The sequence below is a fragment of the Chroicocephalus ridibundus genome, chromosome 3 (assembly GCF_963924245.1).
Source record: "Chroicocephalus ridibundus chromosome 3, bChrRid1.1, whole genome shotgun sequence".
In the NCBI taxonomy this organism is placed as follows: domain Eukaryota; kingdom Metazoa; phylum Chordata; class Aves; order Charadriiformes; family Laridae; genus Chroicocephalus; species Chroicocephalus ridibundus.
In genome coordinates this window covers 59,153,060-59,173,142 of record NC_086286.1, presented here as the reverse complement: position 1 = coordinate 59,173,142, position 20,083 = coordinate 59,153,060, and the positions used below count along the sequence as shown (strand labels likewise).

General features: G+C 42.4%; 2 protein-coding genes across 15 annotated transcripts in view; one reads left to right on the top strand and one right to left on the bottom strand.

Annotated features, from left to right (window-relative positions):
- The window catches only part of SYNE1 (spectrin repeat containing nuclear envelope protein 1), a 308,297-nt gene extending 303,536 nt beyond the window's left edge, over positions 1-4,761 (top strand). For 9 of the 14 annotated variants that reach the window (XM_063329317.1, XM_063329326.1, XM_063329329.1 and 6 more), the window contains one exon: positions 1,674-4,760. In XM_063329317.1, coding sequence (XP_063185387.1) covers positions 1,674-1,914 — 241 coding nt within the window. In that variant the 3' untranslated portion in view covers positions 1,915-4,760. Of the gene's footprint in view, positions 1-1,673 lie in introns of all 14 variants that reach the window. The other 5 variants (XM_063329328.1, XM_063329327.1, XM_063329325.1 and 2 more) reach the window with 3 other exon arrangements.
- Positions 4,762-15,035: 10,274 nt separating this feature from the next.
- ESR1 (estrogen receptor 1) overlaps positions 15,036-20,083 on the bottom strand; it is a 172,415-nt gene continuing 167,367 nt past the window's right edge. The window contains 1 exon segment of the mRNA XM_063329315.1: positions 15,036-20,082. Within this exon segment, the coding sequence (XP_063185385.1) occupies positions 20,042-20,082 (41 nt within the window). The 3' untranslated portion in view covers positions 15,036-20,041.

The following is a 20,083-nucleotide window of genomic DNA, read 5'->3' as shown; positions in this document are numbered from 1 at the left end:
TCTTGGCATTCTCAGACAGTAGAAGTCCTGATCTAATTGAAATTTAATATGGAATGCTCTGATGCTGTTAAATGTGCCATATCCGTTCAATATGTTCTTTATAGTATGTGATCTTACATTATGTGATAAGCAGCTTTCCATCCGGGCTACAATAATGTGGATTCAAAGAACATGTGATCTGAAGTTTTGATCATCGCTCCTTCCTGGGAGATTTAGGTCAAGTTAATAATTTACCATACTGAAGTGTTTATGTATCTGTTGGTCATCTAAACTTTACCAAATCTGTAAGTCTTCATAGTGGGATGATGAATATATGTGAACGAGACAATAAAAATCATCTCAAGCATAGAAAGAACTCTTTTCTGAACATGTGGGAAGGGGACCCTTGCCAAGCCTGGCATAGTTTTGAAGATGGTATTTTGGTTTTTGCATGAGTTCTCACACAGATTCAGATTTATCTGGGACACAGGATCAAAAGGACAAGGGGAAGGCAAGGAGATACTAAGGAACCATCACCCCCTACTTGCTTTACTCAGGAGCATTTGACCTCAGCCAACAAACCTGATCTCCCACACCTTCAAGTTGAGACTAAATCCATCCTTATGAGCATTTTTATCTCTTAAACCCTAGCAAACCATAAATTTCCTGAGGCTTCATAGTCATAGCAGCCACACAGATGTTTTATAGCAACATGTCTAAGACAAAATTCATGACCTAATGTCTTAATGGAAGAGATCTTGTAGCAAATTAATTGAAGGCTCTAAGTTCTTCATTTTTGGCTAGTGCTAAAATACAATACTTTCCTGTGCCATTTAATTAGCACACTGAGACTTTCAGACTTTAACTTGGATAATCACTCTTTTCAGTCACCCGCTTACCTCAAAATCTGTCATCTGTATGTTAGAGCTCTGACGGTTTCATTCAAAAAGGAAAATGTGAAATATAAGTCTTTATCCTTCATTAAAAAATAGATTGAATTTTTGTGCTTAATTTGAAGTGTCCCTTTGGAAATGTTTGCAGTAGGTCTCGCCTCTCCCATCATACTGTGATGGATATGTGCCATTTCAAGTCAGGTCCATCGACACAAGGGAGAAAATCATTCGGAAGATGATGGTGTCAAGTCAGTTGAGCAAATAGATTTTGACCGCTGATTCAGTGCAAGATTCAAAATACAATGGACTTTGTGGAAAATGAGTTCCCATTGCCTGCATATTGGTGAATTGAAGGTCGATGTAACTGAAACTTAATGCATTATACCCTTGCGGATACTATATACAGAAATGAATGTAGAAACTTCTGCAAACCAAATGCAACTGCCGTTTTAAATGAGGAGGCATTGAACACATGTTGACAGGTATGGCCCACCTTTTATTCTCCCCTTCTCTGGAGCACAGTGCTTGTAAGTGGAGAGTCTTCCCCAGAACTGATGAAGGGGCTGTGAAGTCGCAAAGACCATTCTATTGTGATCGTTTGGCGTTTTCCTACCCAGTCTAGAAATACGGGGTCTCTTAAAGGTGTTAGGGAAATAGCATGTTCAGTGAAAAATACCACTGCGGTTGTCAATCGAAGTCTGTACAAATAGTAAACCAGCCTTCAGGAAGGCTGAGTGCCCGAGGGCAGCCTCTGCCACAGTAACGTTTTAGCGTATTCACCTGTCCGTCCTCTTTTCTCAGGTCCACAAGAGGTGGCTCAGGTTCCTCCCCTTCTGAGGCTGGGCCAGCATGCCAGCGCCCGTCCTTCTTCCTCAGAGTCCTCAGAGCTGCTCTGCCACTTCAGCTCCTCTTGCTGCTCCTGATCGGGCTGGCTTGCCTGGTGCCAATGACCAAGGAGGACTACAGCTGTACTATGGCCAACAACTTTGCCCGCTCTTTCCACCCCATGCTAAAATACGTGAATGGTCCACCTCCGTTATGAAGGAGACTCGTGAGACAGCGGGTGACCTTGCTGGAGTGCTAGCTGAGAGGCAGGATGGTTTTTAAAGGGTGACAGGATTCAGTGTGGCAGCTTTACCTACCTGCTGTAACCACCGCTGCGTCCATATCATTCTCTGCTGGCACTCAGCTAGTAACGCATCAGTATATCGGTATCAAACTGCACAATGTATTACCTGAGTAGCATCGTTTCAATACTCGCATCCTGGGTACTAAGGAGGATGTGACGTGTATGAGGGAAATGTCCTTCTGTCCAGCATTCTGGATCTTTTAGCCACTTTATATCCAGGTCATTGCCCTGTACTATGCATAGCCAAGGACTTGATACTGTAGATCCTTTCCTGTGTGCTGCTCTAAATGAGCCATTAGCCAGTCTTTGTTAAATACCCTCTCAGTATCTACGGTATACAAAATAACCAATGCTAAAGAAATTTTAGAGCATTTGTAACATAAAATTTTAAAGGGTCTTGTATGGCAACGTATTATTCCCCGTGGTTTCTGTTTCGGGCATGGTGTTCTAACTTTTGCTTTGGATGCACAAGGTGTAAATCTGAGAAGCACTTTTTTTATGGTTTAAAAAATGGATGTAATAAATAAGATCATAAAAGGTTTTATGAGGAAAAATGTTGAATGTCAAGTTGAAAAACAAAGGACATATTTATGTATGTACAGTTTGCTAAGCCAAGTTTTGTTTGTATTGATTTCTTTGCATTTATTATAGATACCATAAAATATTTTGTCTACGTGCTTTTTAATGACAACTATGGAAACCTCTAAGTTTAGAATGAGATATGTATGGTATAAAAAAAATTAGAAAACGTACATATGCTGCACTTCTAAAAAGAATTAAAAAATGCTGTAACAAATTAATGGTATTAGGTATGTGTTTGAATAAGAAGATCTGGAAAACTTGACAAATGGTAAAGTACATGGGAAAGTATCACATTAGAAGTTGTGCTGCTATTGAAAGCAGTCTCTATTTTGAATTAGTGATTGGTCACTTCAGGTTGCTTTTTTTCTCAAGCTCTGCTTCTTGAAGTTCATTCTCACTCGTGTATTGTTTCTCTCTCCGTGAGTGTGTGTGTGTGTGTGTTTACGTATGCAGTCAAGTGCAACCTTTGGCAGTTGAGATTGTACCAGTCTGCACTGAAGCAGATTTTTTCCTGTGGGTGTACTGGAAACTTCTCAATATTCTCCATAGCAGCTTAATACCAAGATAGATGTTTATGCTTTACCAATAGTTAGTCTAGTGGAATATGCCTAAAACATAAGCATCATTAGGAAGAAGTTCTTTACAGTGAGGGTGGTGAGACGCTGGCACAGGTTGCCCAGAGAGGTGGTGGAGGCCCCATCCCTGGAGACATTCAAGGCCAGGCTTGAGGAGGCTCTGAGCAGCCTGATCTAGCTGAAGATGTCCCTCCTTACTGCAGGGGGGGTTGGACTCGATGACCTTTAGAGGTCCCTTCCAACCCAACACATTCTATGATTCTAATAACAGAAAAACGTAACAAATTGAAGACTCATAAATTTTTCAGAAATATTGCAGAAAACTTGCAGTCTGAGCAGTGGTAGACACTTTGCCCAATTTAGCAGTCTGAACTCAACTAGTTTCAGAATCTTTTCAATTTTGAAAAAAATACAGATCATGTCTCTAATTTACTGCTCTTTAATATGTTTGGGATTTTTTAAGCCATGAGACACAACGTGAATTTTTCCTGCAAGTTAAATGTTTTTACTTAGAATATATTGGCCTACCAAATATAAATAAAAAAGCCAGAAGAAAATACAAGCACATTAATTGCTGTTATGTAGGATTACTTTTCTGGGATGTCATCATTTGAGCTGGTATGAGAGGAGGGTGGTCAGAGGTAGAGTACCACAAGCTCAACTCCAGCATTTGGAGGAGCCAAAATAAAGTTTCCTTTCCAGGTAAGTGTAACGTTAACGTTTTCCTGAAAAGGACTTTGTATGTCAGCAAAGTATCTGCAATGTCTGAGACCCAGACTTGGACTGGCAGTTTCCTTCGTTGGTATTCAGAATTTATGCTAGGCTAGATTAGTATCCATAATCACTGATTCTGAGTAGACAAAGATAAGGAACACACTTCTGGGGTGCGAGGGTGAGCTGTTACTTGCAGCAGGCCTGACATAAGATTGACCCCTCCTCTCTTTTCTGATAGTGTTCTCTTTGGTGACGTACTTTAGTCAATGGTAATCAGTGCACCTACGTGAATAATTCTGTAGTTTGTCAAACCTCTTAGTCCAGATCTTTGCATGCTTTAGACATCCTTTCATCAGCCAGTCCCTGGTTTTGGTAGTTAATTTTTTTTGTTGAGAGATATTTTTGTTTTCTTTTAAAAGGAAACACTGAAAAGAGTAAAAGGACTAATTTAGTGAGAAATAAGGATCTCAGCCTGACTTTGTCTCCTGTTTTCCAGCCAACTATTGGTGATCCTATGGAAGAGCAGTCTGTTGACGGAACCAGGCAAAAAGTCACAGATGAAACCTGTGTTCATTACTTAAGTATTTAAAAACTGAGGGAGAGGCAGGGAGGTTTGAAACAAGCTGGCCAGGGAAGGAGAGAAGTGCAAGGAAGAGAGTTCAGTTTGAATGATGTCAGATGCTGTCAGAATTAATAAAGTACTTTATCAAAAGTGTACAGGGTAGCATCTAGCATGCTTTGAATTGCAACCTGACATATGAATTTTACCAGCTATTTTGCCACTGTGTAGCCCCTGCATCCCTTAATTGTTTGAATGCCTTACCCACTTTCCTGATGCCTAGGGAAGAATGGCCTGTCTTCTGCAGAAGGAAAGCAGAAATTGTACACCTCACTTAAGCTCCTAGGGGCATTTCACTAAAATGAAGTGGGGGGGGGGGGGGGGAATGATTCCATCTCGTTCATGATGGTCATGCCCTTTTATTTTCTCTCACCTCTTGAAATGTTCAGTCTAGGGAGTATGAGAAAGTGACGAAATGCCAGAGGAGTGGAGGTTAGCTGGTTAAATATGCCAGGGGAAAACTGATGTGAGATCATAGGAACTTTTCACAATTAATTCCTTAAATAGAGTTAGGGCTAAGCAGGAAAAGAAAAGAAGTGATGATAATTAAAGGAAGTAAAGAATTTGGAAGGTCACATCATCAAGTGTCAGTAGCCCTTTCAAGTTCAGCGCATTTTTGGCTGATGATTACCTGCAGGGCACACATGCACTGTCTCACCTCTGTCTTGCTGATGAACTGGAAGGCGGAGAGTGTTCCTGCTATGCAGGTTTCACAGCAAAGCTGCTTCTGTTCATAGCCTCAAGCTCCGAGCTCTAACCACAGAGCTAGCTACAGTTTCGAAGTATTACCTGTTGGTTTGAAAGAGAAGTTAGATATAGAAGACTTCCTTTTGACCCCAAGTGATCTGCTCACATAGAGCAATCCTCCCAGTAAACAGCAAACTCTCTACGCCACCTGTGAATAAGTCAGTCACAGACAGTGATAGACACACATTACAAAAACGTCATACACAGGAAAAACACCTATTTGCAAATCCTAAATCTCCCATACCTTCAAAGATAGGAATGACAGCCTATAAGATGACATCTCAAGGGAATTGCAGGCAGTTTGTGCCAGCAGATTAGAGGATCCCTTGAGTGCCACTTCGGATGTCTTACTTTTGGGACTTTCAGTCTTAATTCTGGACAAAATCAACATCTGACCAGTTGAAGTGCTTTGAGCAATAGACTCCTCCAAAAGGAACTTCCTGGTCCTCAACCAATTCCATTATGACTTCAATGTGATTTTCCAGAACTGGATCTTGATCCTAAAACCTGGCCCGAAGAAGTGAAAACAGAAACAAATGGCCAGGCATTTCACAGGATCCTGTTTAATCAAGCTCCATCCCAGGAGCACCAGTGACTTGAAGGTCTAGCTTGAGTTGCAAATCCCAATGCAACATCAGCATATGCGTTGATTGCCACAGCATGAACCAGGGTAAATGGGGCAACTGCAGGGGGAAAAAACCCGCACCCAGAAAGCTGTCAAGCATTGCAGCCAGTGGCACTAGCCAGCTTTGCAGCCTGGGCATCTTTCTCATCCTGATAATGTCAAGCTACTCTCTCTGCCTACCTCTGTCTCCTTGGGACACTGCTACAGAGGACTTGATGTGGACCAAGTCTTCAAGAAATGCACAAGTTAGAGTCTGAGATGCCCTGTCTCTGTGCTAAGTTTGCAACCTGTCATCTACCCTCTTTCTAAAGCACCTCACCTACGTGGCCTCTGCAAATACAAGGAGCTGATTTCTGGTAATGTGCCTTGAGCCCTGGCTGAAAGGCATGAGGAAAGGCAGTACAGGAGCCACAGAACTCTGGATCTGTGTCGAAGGCACGTGCTCAAGCATAGAGAAAGTAGACTCTGTGTCTTGGGGAACTCCAGTCATTATTGCGTTATATTTTTCCCTATTTTCTACTGTAGATAGTTGCAGTAGCTGCTGTAAAGGTGTAATCACCCCCAGAGCTTGATGTATCTTGCAACTCTGAACCCTACTTGCTGGCCTGTAGTCATCTCATAACTAGTGGGTGTTTAAAGGCATAATGGAAACTGGTTGCTCAGCGACTCCAGATCATGCAGTAATATCAAGGCACTATCTCATTATGCTTAAAATGACAGAAGTGCAAAATAATGAGCACTATTTGCCCTGAACTTACTGCATTTGTTTGTGGAGTTTTGTTTGTGGAGCGTGCTTTACAAAATCTGAAGGCCGACTGAAAAGTGATATTTAGAGACGTCTGACAGTGTTAGGAGTACAAATGGTCTGAAGTTGACAGAAATAGTCAATAGTTGACAGAATTAATTTGTCTTTACAAAAAAAAAGCAGTAGATAAAAATCCGTGAAACAATATAAAAGGAAATTAATAACTGCAAGCTTAAGCACTGAAGACTTATCATAGACTAGGGCTTGGTTAAATGATAGAAATCCAAATTATATTAAATTGTTACTCTAAAAGCAGACAGGAACTGAAAGCTGTGACTTCTGTTGTTTGGTGCTGCTTAATATATCATTCAAAAAATGAACTGGTCAAAACTACTTGATTCAGTAAAAATCTGAAAAAAAGACCTGATATGTAGCAAATGAATTTTACCAGAATGAGATCTGAATAAACAATGACATTTAATTTTTGTAAGAGGGAGGAGACTTTAGGAAAGTATTGTCCATTTCTTGTATCAGAAGTGGCGTTGGGGGAGAAGAAGTGAGCCACCGACTCTTCTGTGTCAGGGATGACGCAGATGTGGACGTAGTTTGCACAAAAGTTTCTCAAGTCAGGCTCTTTGCATTTTCAGGCACGTTGTAATTCCTGGGAGACTGCTATTATTGATGTTGTAATTGTGGGGGTTTTCATTCCATTGTTTTTAGAAAGGATATTTAAAAAAAAAAAAAAACCAGCTGAAAGGAAAGCTACCAGCGTCCCCCTTTTTTCTATAAGTGCTCACAAGCCCATCCAAGAAATAGGACATTCATGTTTGTAGTATTTTCTTTTTAAATAATTCAAACACTGTCTGAGAGGCTCTCCTGACCATTGAGCTGCAAGTTAAAACACAGGGTTGTAACTTTGACTCCTTTGCTAAACTTGAAGCACTGTGCAGCCAGGTGTGCAGACCATGGGGGCAAGGGGGGGGGAAAAAGTACTGGAATACAGCATGATGCTGTAGTATTTTGGTTGAGACAGATACAAAGACGTTTTGGAGCTGCAGTTTCTTTTCCTATTTTCAGGTTTAACATAAGCAAAAAATAATCCTGCAAAGGCAGACTGGACCTCAAACTTTTCTGCTTTCGTAAGGATGCCTAAACTTTTAAGCTTTTACGTGCCTTACTGTGACCCTCACTGCGAAGTGGGTAGCACTTTTTGCTTACCTCTGTGGTATAACATACTTGTTTCACCTTTCCATGGACAGCACACATTCTCAAGAGGTGAGTGGAAAATAAAGAAGACATCTGAGAAGGCGCAAGCATTTCTGTCTTAGAAAGGAGCACTCAGTCTTTGTATGTAGAGGAGCTAAATATCCTACAGTCCCAAGCATGTATTGCAAAATATGTCTTAAAAAAAATCCTGAAAGCACAACCTTTCCTCACATGCACATTTTTCAGCTGTTTAAAATGGTAACGTGCTGGAGTGGTGCGCAAATGTGTAGGAATGGAAAACAACAGGAGATAAATTTTATATTCCCAGTATGCCTGCAGAAATGAAGACATTAGCAGAGTGACACCTAAATACTGCAACATACAGATCTCACAGGGACATGAGAGCCAGTTAGCCTTGCTTCTGCTGAGATAAGTGCCAAATGTTATTATTTTGATGGTCAATTTTCCTGAAGACTTCATGAACATTTTTACACTTGAACCTCTTTGTCTGCAGGATGCCACAGTGAATGGTAGAAATTGGAGCCTGGCCGGGCATGAGAAAAACCGTGCAGCATCCTTCCGCAGGCACTCTTTCTCTGTGAGCACGCTGATGAGTGTTACATGGGAGGATTTTCTTCTCCTCTTCACTGCCTGAGTGGTACAGACAAGCAGTGTAATGCAGAGTAAAGAGACTTTTCCAGCCTAAGAAACAGCTGTTTCATGGAGCTTCTAATGTGGCAGGATCTGGATGAAAAAAAACCACCACAAACAAACAAGGAAAAAAAATCCAATAAATCATCATTTAATTTTGAAGAATAAGCATGGCCACAAAGCTTTTAAAGGGGTTGGGTGCCCCACTGACTGCAAACACCAAGGTTTAGCCCATGAAGAAGCTGTTGTCATTGTATAACAAGGGGATTGCTTTAGTTAACAGGAAAGTGAAAGCAGTGAGATACGTTCTTCAATGATGCCTTAACTATGTCATACCTTTCTAATTAGTTAAATAGAATAAAATACACTGGAACAAGACATGCATCACTTACATGTTAGGAAAGAGAGAAAGCAAGGGTGTGGGAGGAGTCCAACGTATACGGCTCTGTGCATGTATATGGGCCCCCTCAAGGGAGTAGGCAGCTGCTCTGCAAGGCGCCGTGTTTGTAGTGAGGGAAGCGAGAGTGATGGGACCAGTAAAGGTGACCCAGGAGTTTCAGCTGCAAGAGCTCTGCAGTGATATGTCCTTGCTGTATGATTTCTCAAATTACTTCAGCCAACAGATGTAAGAAATCAGGAATGAAGCCAGAGTCCCAGCCGGCTCCTGGCTGTGGAAATGTGCCCAGTGCCTGGCTGCAGAGGCTCTTTTCCTGGTGGGTTCCTCCTCTGTGGGGGGAAGTCTGAACAAGCAAGGTCTGAGCAATGAAGAGGGAGACAGACTCTTTTTGGTTGTGCCCACTGACAGGGCAAGAGGCAATGGGTACAAATTAAACCACAGGAAATTCCATCTGAGTACAGGAAAACATTTTTTTAATGTGCAGGTGGTCAAACACTGGAACAGGTTGCTCAGAGTAGCAGTAGAGTCCCCTTTTTTTGCAATGTTCTGTAGGTGACCTATCTTTGAGCCAGGAATTGGACTAGACAATCTCCAGAGATGCCTTCCCAGCTCAGCCGTACTGTGTGGTCACGCCGTACTCCAGAAAGAGATGGGCAAAAGACTGCCTGATCTCCAGGTATTGTGTAATCCTTCGCCCATTGAAATTGGCACAATTTGTGCAGATGTAAATACGCTCAGACTTTAACTGTTTGGGTTTTAATTTAGGAGTGTCAGGCCTTTGATTTTACAGGAGTATTCTCCTGTCTAGCTGCTTTTTTCGTATTAAGTCTGTGAGTTCAGTGTCAGGTAGCAGCTGCCATCTTAAGCCAGTTCTCCATGAATGGTAAGAGCATTTGACCTCAGTGTTCATTTGGTCCTGTATATAAAATATTGTATAAAACCATTGAATGTTGTCAGATTTTGAGTCAGCATTGAAAACAATTTTATTATTTTGAGCACATGTACACGTACAATTAATTGGTATTACTCTCGCCCACCCTTCGTGGCCAAAGTATCAACTCTCAGTTAAGCTCTTTGTCATGAAAGAATGTTGCAAAACAGTCATAGAATCACAGACTCATAGAATTGTCTAGGTTGGAAGGGACCTTTAAGATCATTGAGTCCAACCATCACCCTAACACTGACAAAAACCATCACTAAACCATATCGCTAAGCACTATGTCTACCCATCTTCTAAATACCTCCAGGGATGACAATTCCACCACTTCCCTGGGCAGCCTCTTCCAATGCTTGAGAACCCTTTCAGTGTAAAAATTTTTCCTAATATCCAGTCTAAGCCTCCCCTGGTGCAACTTAAGGCCATTTCCTCTTCTCCTATCGCCTGTTGCTTGTGAGAAGAGACCGACCCCCACCTCTCTACATCCTCCTTTCAGGTAGTTGTAGAGAGTGATAAGGTCTCCCCTCAGCCTCCTTTTCTCCAGGCTGAACAACCCCAGCTCCCTCAGCTGCTCCTTATAAGATTTGTGCTCTAGACCCCTCACCAGCTTCATTGCCCTTCTCTGGACCTGCTCCACCACCTCAATGTGGTTTTTTGTGGTGAGGGGCCCAGAACTGAACACAGTACTCAAGACGGGGCCTCACCAGTGCCAAGTACAGGGGGACAATCACTTCCTGAGTTCTACTCACCACACTGTTCCTGATACAGGCCAGGATGCTGTTGGCCGCCTTGGCCACCTGGGCACGCTGCTGGCTCATATTCAGCCATCCATTGACCAATACCCCCAGGTCCTTTTCTGCCAGGCAGCTCTCCAGCCACTCTTCCCCAAGCTTGTAACGGTGCAGGGGGTTGTTGTGCCCCAAGTGCAGGACCCATCACTTGGCCTTGTTGAACCTTATACCATTGGCCTCGGCCCATCGATCCAGCCTGCCCAGGTCCCTCTGTAGAGCCTTCCTACCCTCAAGCAGATCAACACTCCCACCCAACTTGGTGTCATCTGCAAACTTACTGAGGGTGCACTCGATCCCCTCATCCAGATCATTGATAAAGATACTATAGAGAACTGGCCCTAATAACAAGTCCTGGGGAACACCACTCGTGACTGACCACCAACTGGATTTAAACGTATATACCACCACTCTCAGGGCCCAGCCCTCCAACAAGTTTTTTACCCAGTGAAGAGTACTCCCATCCAAGCCATCGGCACCCAGTTTCTCCAGGAGAATGCTGTAGGAAAACTTTTCAAAGGCTTTACTAAAGTCCAGGTAGACAACACACACAGCCTTTCCCTCATCCACCAAGTGGGTCACTTTGTCATAGAAGTAGATCAGGTTTTTCAAGCACGACCTGCCTTTCATGAACCCATGCTGACTGGGCCTGATTGTCTGGATGTCTTTCATGTTCCACGTAATGGCACTCAGGTTGATCTGTTCCATAACCTTCCCAGGTACCAAGGCCAGACTGACAGTGCCCCGGATCCTCCTTCAGGCCCTTCTTGTGGATGGGCATCACATTTGCTAGATGCTGGTCAACTGGGACCTCCCCAGTTTGGCAGGACTGCTGGTAAATGATGGAAAGTGGCTCAGTGAGCACTTCCGCCACATCCCTCAGTACCCTCAGGAAAAACCACTTCTACTACTAAAGACTGAGGCAAAGAAGGCATTAAGTACCTCAGCCTTCTCCTCATCCTTTGTCACCATGTTACCACCCCATCTAATAAAAGATGGAGATTCTCCTTAGACCTCCTTTTATTACTAATATATTTATAGAAACTCTTTTTATTGTTTTTAACATCCAAAGCCAGGTTAAGTTCTAGTTGTGCTTTGGCCCTTCTAATTTTCTCCCTACGTAGCCTTACAACATCTTTGTAGTTTTCCTGGGAGGCCTACCCCTTCTTTCAAAGGCCATAACCTCTCTTTTTTTCACCTGAGTTGTAACTGTTATCTCTCTGTTCAGCCAGGCCAGTCTTTTTTCCCCACCACTTGTTTTTCGGCACATGGGGACAGCCTGCTCCTGTGCCTTTAAGACTTCCTTCTTGAAAAATGTCCAGCCTTCTTGTACACCTTTGCCCTTCAAGACTGCCTCCCAAGGGACTCTGTCAAGCAAGTTCCTAAAAAGACAAAAGGCTGCCCTCCAGAAGTCCAAGGTGGCAGGTCTGCTGCCTTGCTTCTCTAAGAATTCAAAACACTGTAATTTTGTTATCACTATGCCCAAAATGGCCTTCAACTATCACATCCCCCCCAAGTCCTTCTCTGCTTACAAACAACAAGTCCAGAAGGGCTCCTTCCCTAGTCAGTTCCCTCACCAGCTGTGTCAGGAAGTTATCCTCAACACGCTCCAAAACCTCCTAGACAGTTCCCTTTCAGCTGTATTGTATTCCCAGCAGATAATCTGGTAGGTTGAAGTCTCCCACGAGGACAAGGGCTAGTGATCTTGAGACTTCTCCCACCTGCTTGTAAAATATTTCACCTAGCTCTACAGCCTGGTTGGGTGGTCTATAACAGACTCCCACCATGATATCTGCCTTGTTGGCCCTCCCCCTGATTTTTGCCCATAAACACTCAATGCTACTGTCACAATCATTAAGTTCTTGACAGTCATAATTCTCCCTAACATACAGAGCCACCCCACCTCCTCTCTTTCCTTGCCTGTCCCATCTGAAGAGTTTGTAGCCATCTAATTGCAGAACTCCGGTCATGTGAGTCATCCCACCACGTTTCTGTGACGGTGACTACATCATGGTTTTCCTGATGCACAATGGCTTGCAGCTCCTCGTGTTTGTTGCCCATGCCACGCGCATTAGCGTAGAAGCACTTCAGTTGGGCTCCTCATCCTGCCACCTTTTTGCTGGGAGAAGCCTTAATTCTACCTGTCCGTTCCCAGGCACAGCCATAGTTTCTAACCCATCAATGACCCTCGCATCTCTGCTGCTGCATGAATCTCCATCCCCTGCCTTCACTGAGTCAGCAGACCAAGGGACCTCACTAGCATCCCGTCCCACAGACATTGGCTCACCACCACCAGGCTTACCTCTAAGGAACCTGGTTTCATCCCTTTCTCCCTTCAACACTAGTGTAACGCCCGCTCAATTTAATGCCCTGCCAACTCCTGTGCAAATATCCTTTTCCCCTTTGAGACAGGTGTACCCCGTCTTTCTCCAGCAGGCCTGTCATGTAAACTAACCCATGATCAAAAAAACCAAAAAGTCCTGCGACTGACACGAGGCTCAGAGCCAGGTATTGATCTCCTGTCTCTTTCTGTTGCTTCCCTCATCCTTCCCTGCAACTGGAATGACAGAGGAGAGCACTACTTGCACTCCTGACCCCTTAACCAGTCGTCCCAAGGCCTGGAACTCTCTTTTGTTTGCCCTTGGGTTTCTTACGATCAGTTCATCACTACCTGTCTGAAAAATTAGTAGTGGGTAGTAATCTGGAGGGCTTACCAGGGAGGGAAGTTTTCTTTTTATATCTTTAGCCTGGGCCCCAGGGAGGTAGCAGACTTCCCTGAGAAGTGGGTCTGGTCTGCGTATTGAACCTTCCCTTCAGGATGGAGTCACCTATGACAATGACCTGTCTTTTTTTCTTAACTGAAGACATTCTGATGCAGGGTGTAGTTTGACTTAACCTTGGCAACACCTCTGTGGACATTGAATCATCTTCCTTGGCATGACAGGGTTCCTCTTGCAAAGCATCATACCTATTTTTTAAGGGTACCTGGGAAGGTGGGGGAGTCACTGGGGAGACACGCCTGCTTCACCAGGCAGGAATATGTTCCCATAGCCCCCTATCCTCTAAGTTACCTTGTTCAGCTAGACAGGGAGAGGACAGGGAATCCTCTGTATCATGTGGCCTTTCTGCCTGCGGGGCCTGGTTCAGGGAAGGCGGGGTGTGACTCCAGCAGTCTATCTCCCTCTCTCACTCCTTGGTGATTCTCAGCCTCCTCCTGGAGCTCCATCACTAGGCAGAGGAGTTCCTCTACCTGCACAGATGTCCCGCAGGCGTGCAAACTGCTGCCATAAGGGTAGGGCACACCCTGCAGCCTGACGCCTGGGTGGCAGCGTGCTCCCACCAGAGCTCCATCTGGGAAGCTGCCTCAGTCCTGCTGGATTCAGAGCCTGGGGAGGCCAAGGCTTCCTGCTGGGTGGATATCATAGCTCCCTGGTCAAGCTGGTACAGCCCTTCATAGTCAGTCAGATGATTGGGAACCACTGCTCAGTTCTACTCTGCACTCACAAATCCCAACAGTCCCCAACTTTCTTTTGGAGTCTGCATAGGCTATTCACTTTCATGTTTCACAAGCTATTGAGTGAGGTTTCACATGGACAAAGTATGTAGCCTGTCTTGTCTTAATCATTAACGTGATAGTTAGAATTAAGGTAATAATCACCTTACCGTTTTTTCTTTATATATTACGTACAGTGAAACATCACAAAAAACCAAAGAGCTTTTACATATATATTCACGTCAGGAAAGAGAAGAACCTATGAGCCAACAGTCCCACTCAGAACCGGCACAGCATAGCAAATAGATCAAAAAAATCAATATAGGGACTATATTCTCTCCATATAACTGATAGATATATATGTATCTACAGTTATCGAAATACCTACATATGTATGTCAATGCTATAGATTATTGGTTTGATTCTTCGCAAAGACCAAATATAACTTTGAGAGGATTTTACAGAGTAGAGCTAAGTTTAAAGTGTTTTTATGTCAATAAAAGTATCTCTCATTTCCTTTTCATCCCCTTCCTGACAGCTTAGCCAAGACAACTTTTTTCCCTGAGGACTGACTAGCTTTCACTTGGGAAAGCAGTGCTATTTTATTTGGTATTAGCTAACTCACGGTAAGAGGAAGTCAACTACAGAAGGCTAAATTCACACATTTTGTTTCTTCCACCATAATCTGTTTCACAAACCAAAATAAGAAACTTAAAGCATATAAAATACTAGGCATATTAAAGCGTCATTAGGTCACCAGACCTAACACATTGTCATTGATGATTTTTGGGAAAGGCGAAGAAACAGTTTTCACTTAGATGCACAGAAACAGACACATTCTGTTTCTGTAAAAAATAGTGTACCATTTTGCTGGCTACTGGAAAAAAATAAGCAGAGAAGCATATTTTTAAAGCTATGCAAAAGATAACTAATGAAACAAAGTGCTCTGGTTAATTCTTTATTTTCAACATCAAATACATTGATAAAAATCTTGCACCAATCAGGTAGCCTACCAGATTTTTCATTTAGACTTTTTTAGAACTTTTTTAGGTGCAAAACAAAGGGAAAAAAAAACACCTCACCAAAACAAAGACATCAATAATTTTATATTCATCAGTGAAAGAACAGAATACTTCAACAAATACATTTTGGCAGCTGAGCCTATATCAAAGAAAGGACTTTCCATTGACAGACTACATAGTGCACACAAAAGCATTAGTTTTGTCGTATATACAATAAGGTGATACATAAAGTGGCTTAATGCGAGTCTCGTGACCAGCGGTCTATCCCTTCATTTTCCGATGGGCACTTTCTGAAGAAACAGACTTCTAATTATAGGCACACAGGAGTACAGAGCATACTAATTTGCAAGATGGCAGCATATACATTTTCTTAATTTTTTTTGTTTGTTTCTTTAGGCACATTTGAATGCAAAGGATAATTTTTTTTTTTAGATTTTTTTTTTAAGACAGTGCAAAACCAAATACCCTTATGGGCAACAACCACTTCGAAAACAACTTTTGGGATATAAGGCTATCTACATTTGAAAGATGAAAGGGAATTGTGAGTAGAAATGGTAGGACGTTAATATTAGAGAAATTTAATTTAAGATTCTCAGATCAAGTTGAGATTATTCTATAATTGGCAGGTGACAGCAAAGACTGTTTTGTATTACAATACCATCATTAACATGACTCTTCTTTTACATGTGTTGAATTTCTATCTGTAAAGCTATATTACAGTTGTGGATAGCATCGAAAATAGCCATCTCTTTGTTGAAAGTAAGAAATGCACTTCACATAAGTTCAGCTGAGAACACCTTATATACAAAATCCCATTAGCTTTAGGTTGGGCTGCATTCTAATTTTAAAGCAGGATATTATATACACAAGAGAGGCTTGCTGTGTTCCTATCAAAGCCTGTGATAAGACTAAGGCCCTAGTGAGGCAGAATTTTTACTTTGCTGGTAGTTTGTTTCATTTTAAACATTTGGCACAACTCCTAAGGAATCAGTCGGCATCAGAATGGATGGAGGCTCTAACACAAGCCCTGGCTTGGATGAAGGGAGTCGTTTGCGTTTTCTTTTGTTTTCTTTCTTTACAATTTAAAAGTGGTAAATGTCGGGTACCAGTGACCTGCTGACAGTCCTTGCAATATCCTTGGGAGCTAGGTTCAGATATTTCTTTAATTATGTTTTTAAATTATTAAACCCATCAGTGTACAGAAGGAGAAAAATCATCAGGAGACATCACTGAAGCATAATAGTAAATTTACCACAAACACACACCAAGAAACTCTCATTAAATTATTTTACCCCAGCACAAATCTCACTGCCCCAACTGGGAGTTTTACCTGAGACAAAGTCTGCAACATCGAGACGCGGCTCAAACCACTACAAACCAGAGCAGCTTTCACGTACTGTTGGAAACGCAGACACCGCTAAGTGCTACACGTCACCCTGTCTCCTCTCCTGTCTCCCAAGCTTTTTGTAACAACTCAGTAACAACCATATTCTCAAGCAAAGCAAGTTCATCTGATCTGTTTCTGTTTGGCTTGTTGCTGGTATTACATTGCCTGTGTTTCTAGAGGGGTTTTTGGTTTTTTTTATTTTTTTATTTTTTTTTAAAAATCCACATATAAACATTATAAAATAATTCTTTCATTAGCTGTCCAGAGACAGCTGAAGGTTTTGGTAAAAGCATAATTAGCTGCCTTGAATAGTTTTCTTTCGTTTTTTTTTTTTACATGCTATATATTTTTATTTAATATCCAGCACCAGGTATTCAGGTAGTACTGGTTTGTCAGCTGCAAATATAAAGTATATATGTATATATATGTATATATATACACACACATAAAATAGCATCCTGTGAAATAAAAATTACCAAATGTCAGGCACAATTGTTTGCATACATGAGAGCATAATTCAGAATTACATATGAAAAAGTTGCCATTTTTGTGTCATAGAACTTTGTTGAATCAATTGAATAGCTACATTCAGCTGTCTGATATGTGGACAATCATCTTTATAGATAACTATGGGAAGGTTACTATATTCATTAAGGTGCTGCTTCATTTAAAATCTCATGAACAAGTTAATGACACAGATCCTAAAATTGACCCAAGGTAAATGAACGTATTACTGGGAACCACTGTTTTTCTTTCTTGGGTGCCCTCCACTGTTGCCACCACAAACATGGGAGGACTGGTTGAATCTAAATTACTTCCTTGCAAGGGCTGAGCTAGGAAAGCATTCGTAATTAAGATCGTGAGCTGACTGATTCTTCCTTATGTTCCCAGACATATTATGATACCCCGCTGTCTGCTGCATACCACTTCAAATCACACTAATCCAGCTTCACCGGGAAAATCTGTAGAGTGTAGTGGTACTTGACCTATGTAAGTACCATCAGAATATGACCCTCTGTTGTGAATTGCTCTCCATGAACTACTTTTACCTTCTAGGCCAAATTTACACTTGAATCGATGTAATGAACTGTTCTGGGATGTAGGAAGGCAGGCATTCATTTAAAACAATTTGCCTTGCAGCTTATGAGCTTGATCGGTGTGTTCCATCGTAGAGAACAGCCAGTCGCACACACAGTATTTAAAGAGCAGCTCTAACGCTCACTGGGCTACAAGTGAATGATCACGGTGTAAGCACATAAATGTAACTGCAGGGATTCCTGTGCTCCATTCAGATCTTAGCCTGCACTCACTTCAGGGCATTCATGATTTTTCTAACACATTTGAAAACCAGCTACTAAACAAAACAAAAAAAAATGTGCATTTTCTTTCAAGGCATTTAGGAGCCCCCCAAAAACCTTCAGGTACCAAATTTGCACACACACATACACACACGCACACTCTTACTGAATACACAAAAAGACAAATCCTTCAACACATTCAGAAAAAAAATGACATTATAATATGCATCAATAAAAGGCCTATTAACTTACAGTGACTGCTTCACATGTTTAGGCTTGCACAGTTTTTGAGGAATCTTCTCAAACGTAGGTAGCATCTAGCTTCTAAGCTGCGCATATCCTCGGATATGTACATGAAACTGTTATAGACATCATTATGTACATTCACTAAAGAATCAAATCCTTGACTCGAGGAGCACAAACTCGTCCTATTCCTTGCTGCCTTCACAATTGCTATGCAACTCGGTCTCACTGCACACAGACTCTGCTGGTGTAACAGGGAGCATGATTAGACATAGGCACTCCGGCACAACGGCATTAGTTGCCCTGTTTCCTATATTTAGTTGCTACAGGATATTCCAATCAGCATAATCTAACATAAAGGTTTCAACTATAGCAGTAAAAAAAGCATCCCTGAACCCTCCTCTAGCAGTGTGCCCAGCTGCTGTGGAGCTGCCAACGCGCGTGCTACGAAACGTCCTTACTGGCAGGGTGGTCGCTTCCAACCAGCTATTGGAATAGTCCCTGGTCCGTGCTAACTCCCAAACTGCACCTGTAAACCAGAAGTGCAGATAGCACAGGCAAAGTTTATCATTAGACTAATAAAATATCCCTGGCACATGTAATAACCACATTCCAGTACCCAGCAACGTTCCCTGACACATGGAATCTTCTAGCATACAGGCAGTCAAACAGCAGCACCGACTCCTACTTTGAATAGCACATAGTATGGATTTCTTCAGTCTCTCTCCTTCATGTCTTGCTGAAACTCTTGATGTCAGTGGACCTTTTGTATATTTACAGTTGGTCTGAAGAATCTGACTAACCCTTATGCGAAACAGTTACACATGTGCATGGAGAAAGCCAGGCTGATCTTCCTGGACGTGCAGTCCCAGAGTCTTCACCATGTCTGAGGCTTATTGCCAGTTCCGGTGTCACAAGTGAGGTGGCTCTTAACAGTGATTTCTGAGCATGCCCCAACGAGAGCCAGAGAAAGCCAAGGCGATGCACAGCCTCCTGCCCTGGCTGGGCCGCCAGCTCTCCCATGCGCAGCTTGGCCACGCTCTGCTGAGTGGGACGGGACCATCCCACCCTGCTGTGCCAGTCTTGCACTGGCATCCTCACCCCTTGGTTTGTAGCACAACAAAGCAAAGGACAAGGGGATGACTTTTATAAACTAGTGCTGGATCATGTATTTGTGTGAACACTTTTGGGTTTTTTTAAGACCTGATGTTTTTTGTAATCATCTGGTCTGATTTAAGAGTAATTATCTATGTTATCACTGTTTGCTGTGTTGCCCTTGATTTACGCACTGCCAAGCAACAGAACAATTCAGCTTTGCAGGATCAGACAAGATAGAATGCAATTCGGCTAGAGGATATGGCAAGGGGACCTAAATTTTGGTCAGTATGATCTCGAGAGGGAGTTGTCTGCTGATGTAAGCCAGCAAGGTAAAACTCTTATTATTCTCAGACAGGGGTTCCTTTCTACTGTAGGAAGAAGAGAGACGGGAATCTACCTAAACTACCAAGGCAGCCACTAGCACTACAGTTTCACTGTGGCACACTAAGATGCTGATCAACTTTCCATTTACCCACCCAAAAAAGTAATCCAGAATCTCTACCAAACTGCTGCAAAGTTTCGAGCAAGTAAAGCACTAAGCAAGCACAGAATTTGGGGTGGATATCAACAAAGGCTACCACTCATGAAGATACCAGTATGCATGGGTGGTACGGTCTATTAATTTATAGTAAAATGAATGTTCGGTTTAGATTAGGACTTACCCAACTTACTTACATGCAAAATTAAATAAAAACACTGCAAATTACAAATCAAACTAGCCTGACAATCCTTGCTGGCTGTCCATAGCGATGAAACGTCACCCGTTAGGATAAGTAATCAATTTGGGCAAGTGCTTGACAAACACTCAAATGGAAAATGCAGGGGACTGTTGTCATTGGAGTGTTTACACAGGTGGCACTATAGACAAAATGAAGCATGAGCTAGGTAGTACGCTGCTGGGTTTCTCATACCATTATACATGCCGACTTTTGTTTATATTGTATTCTGCATATTC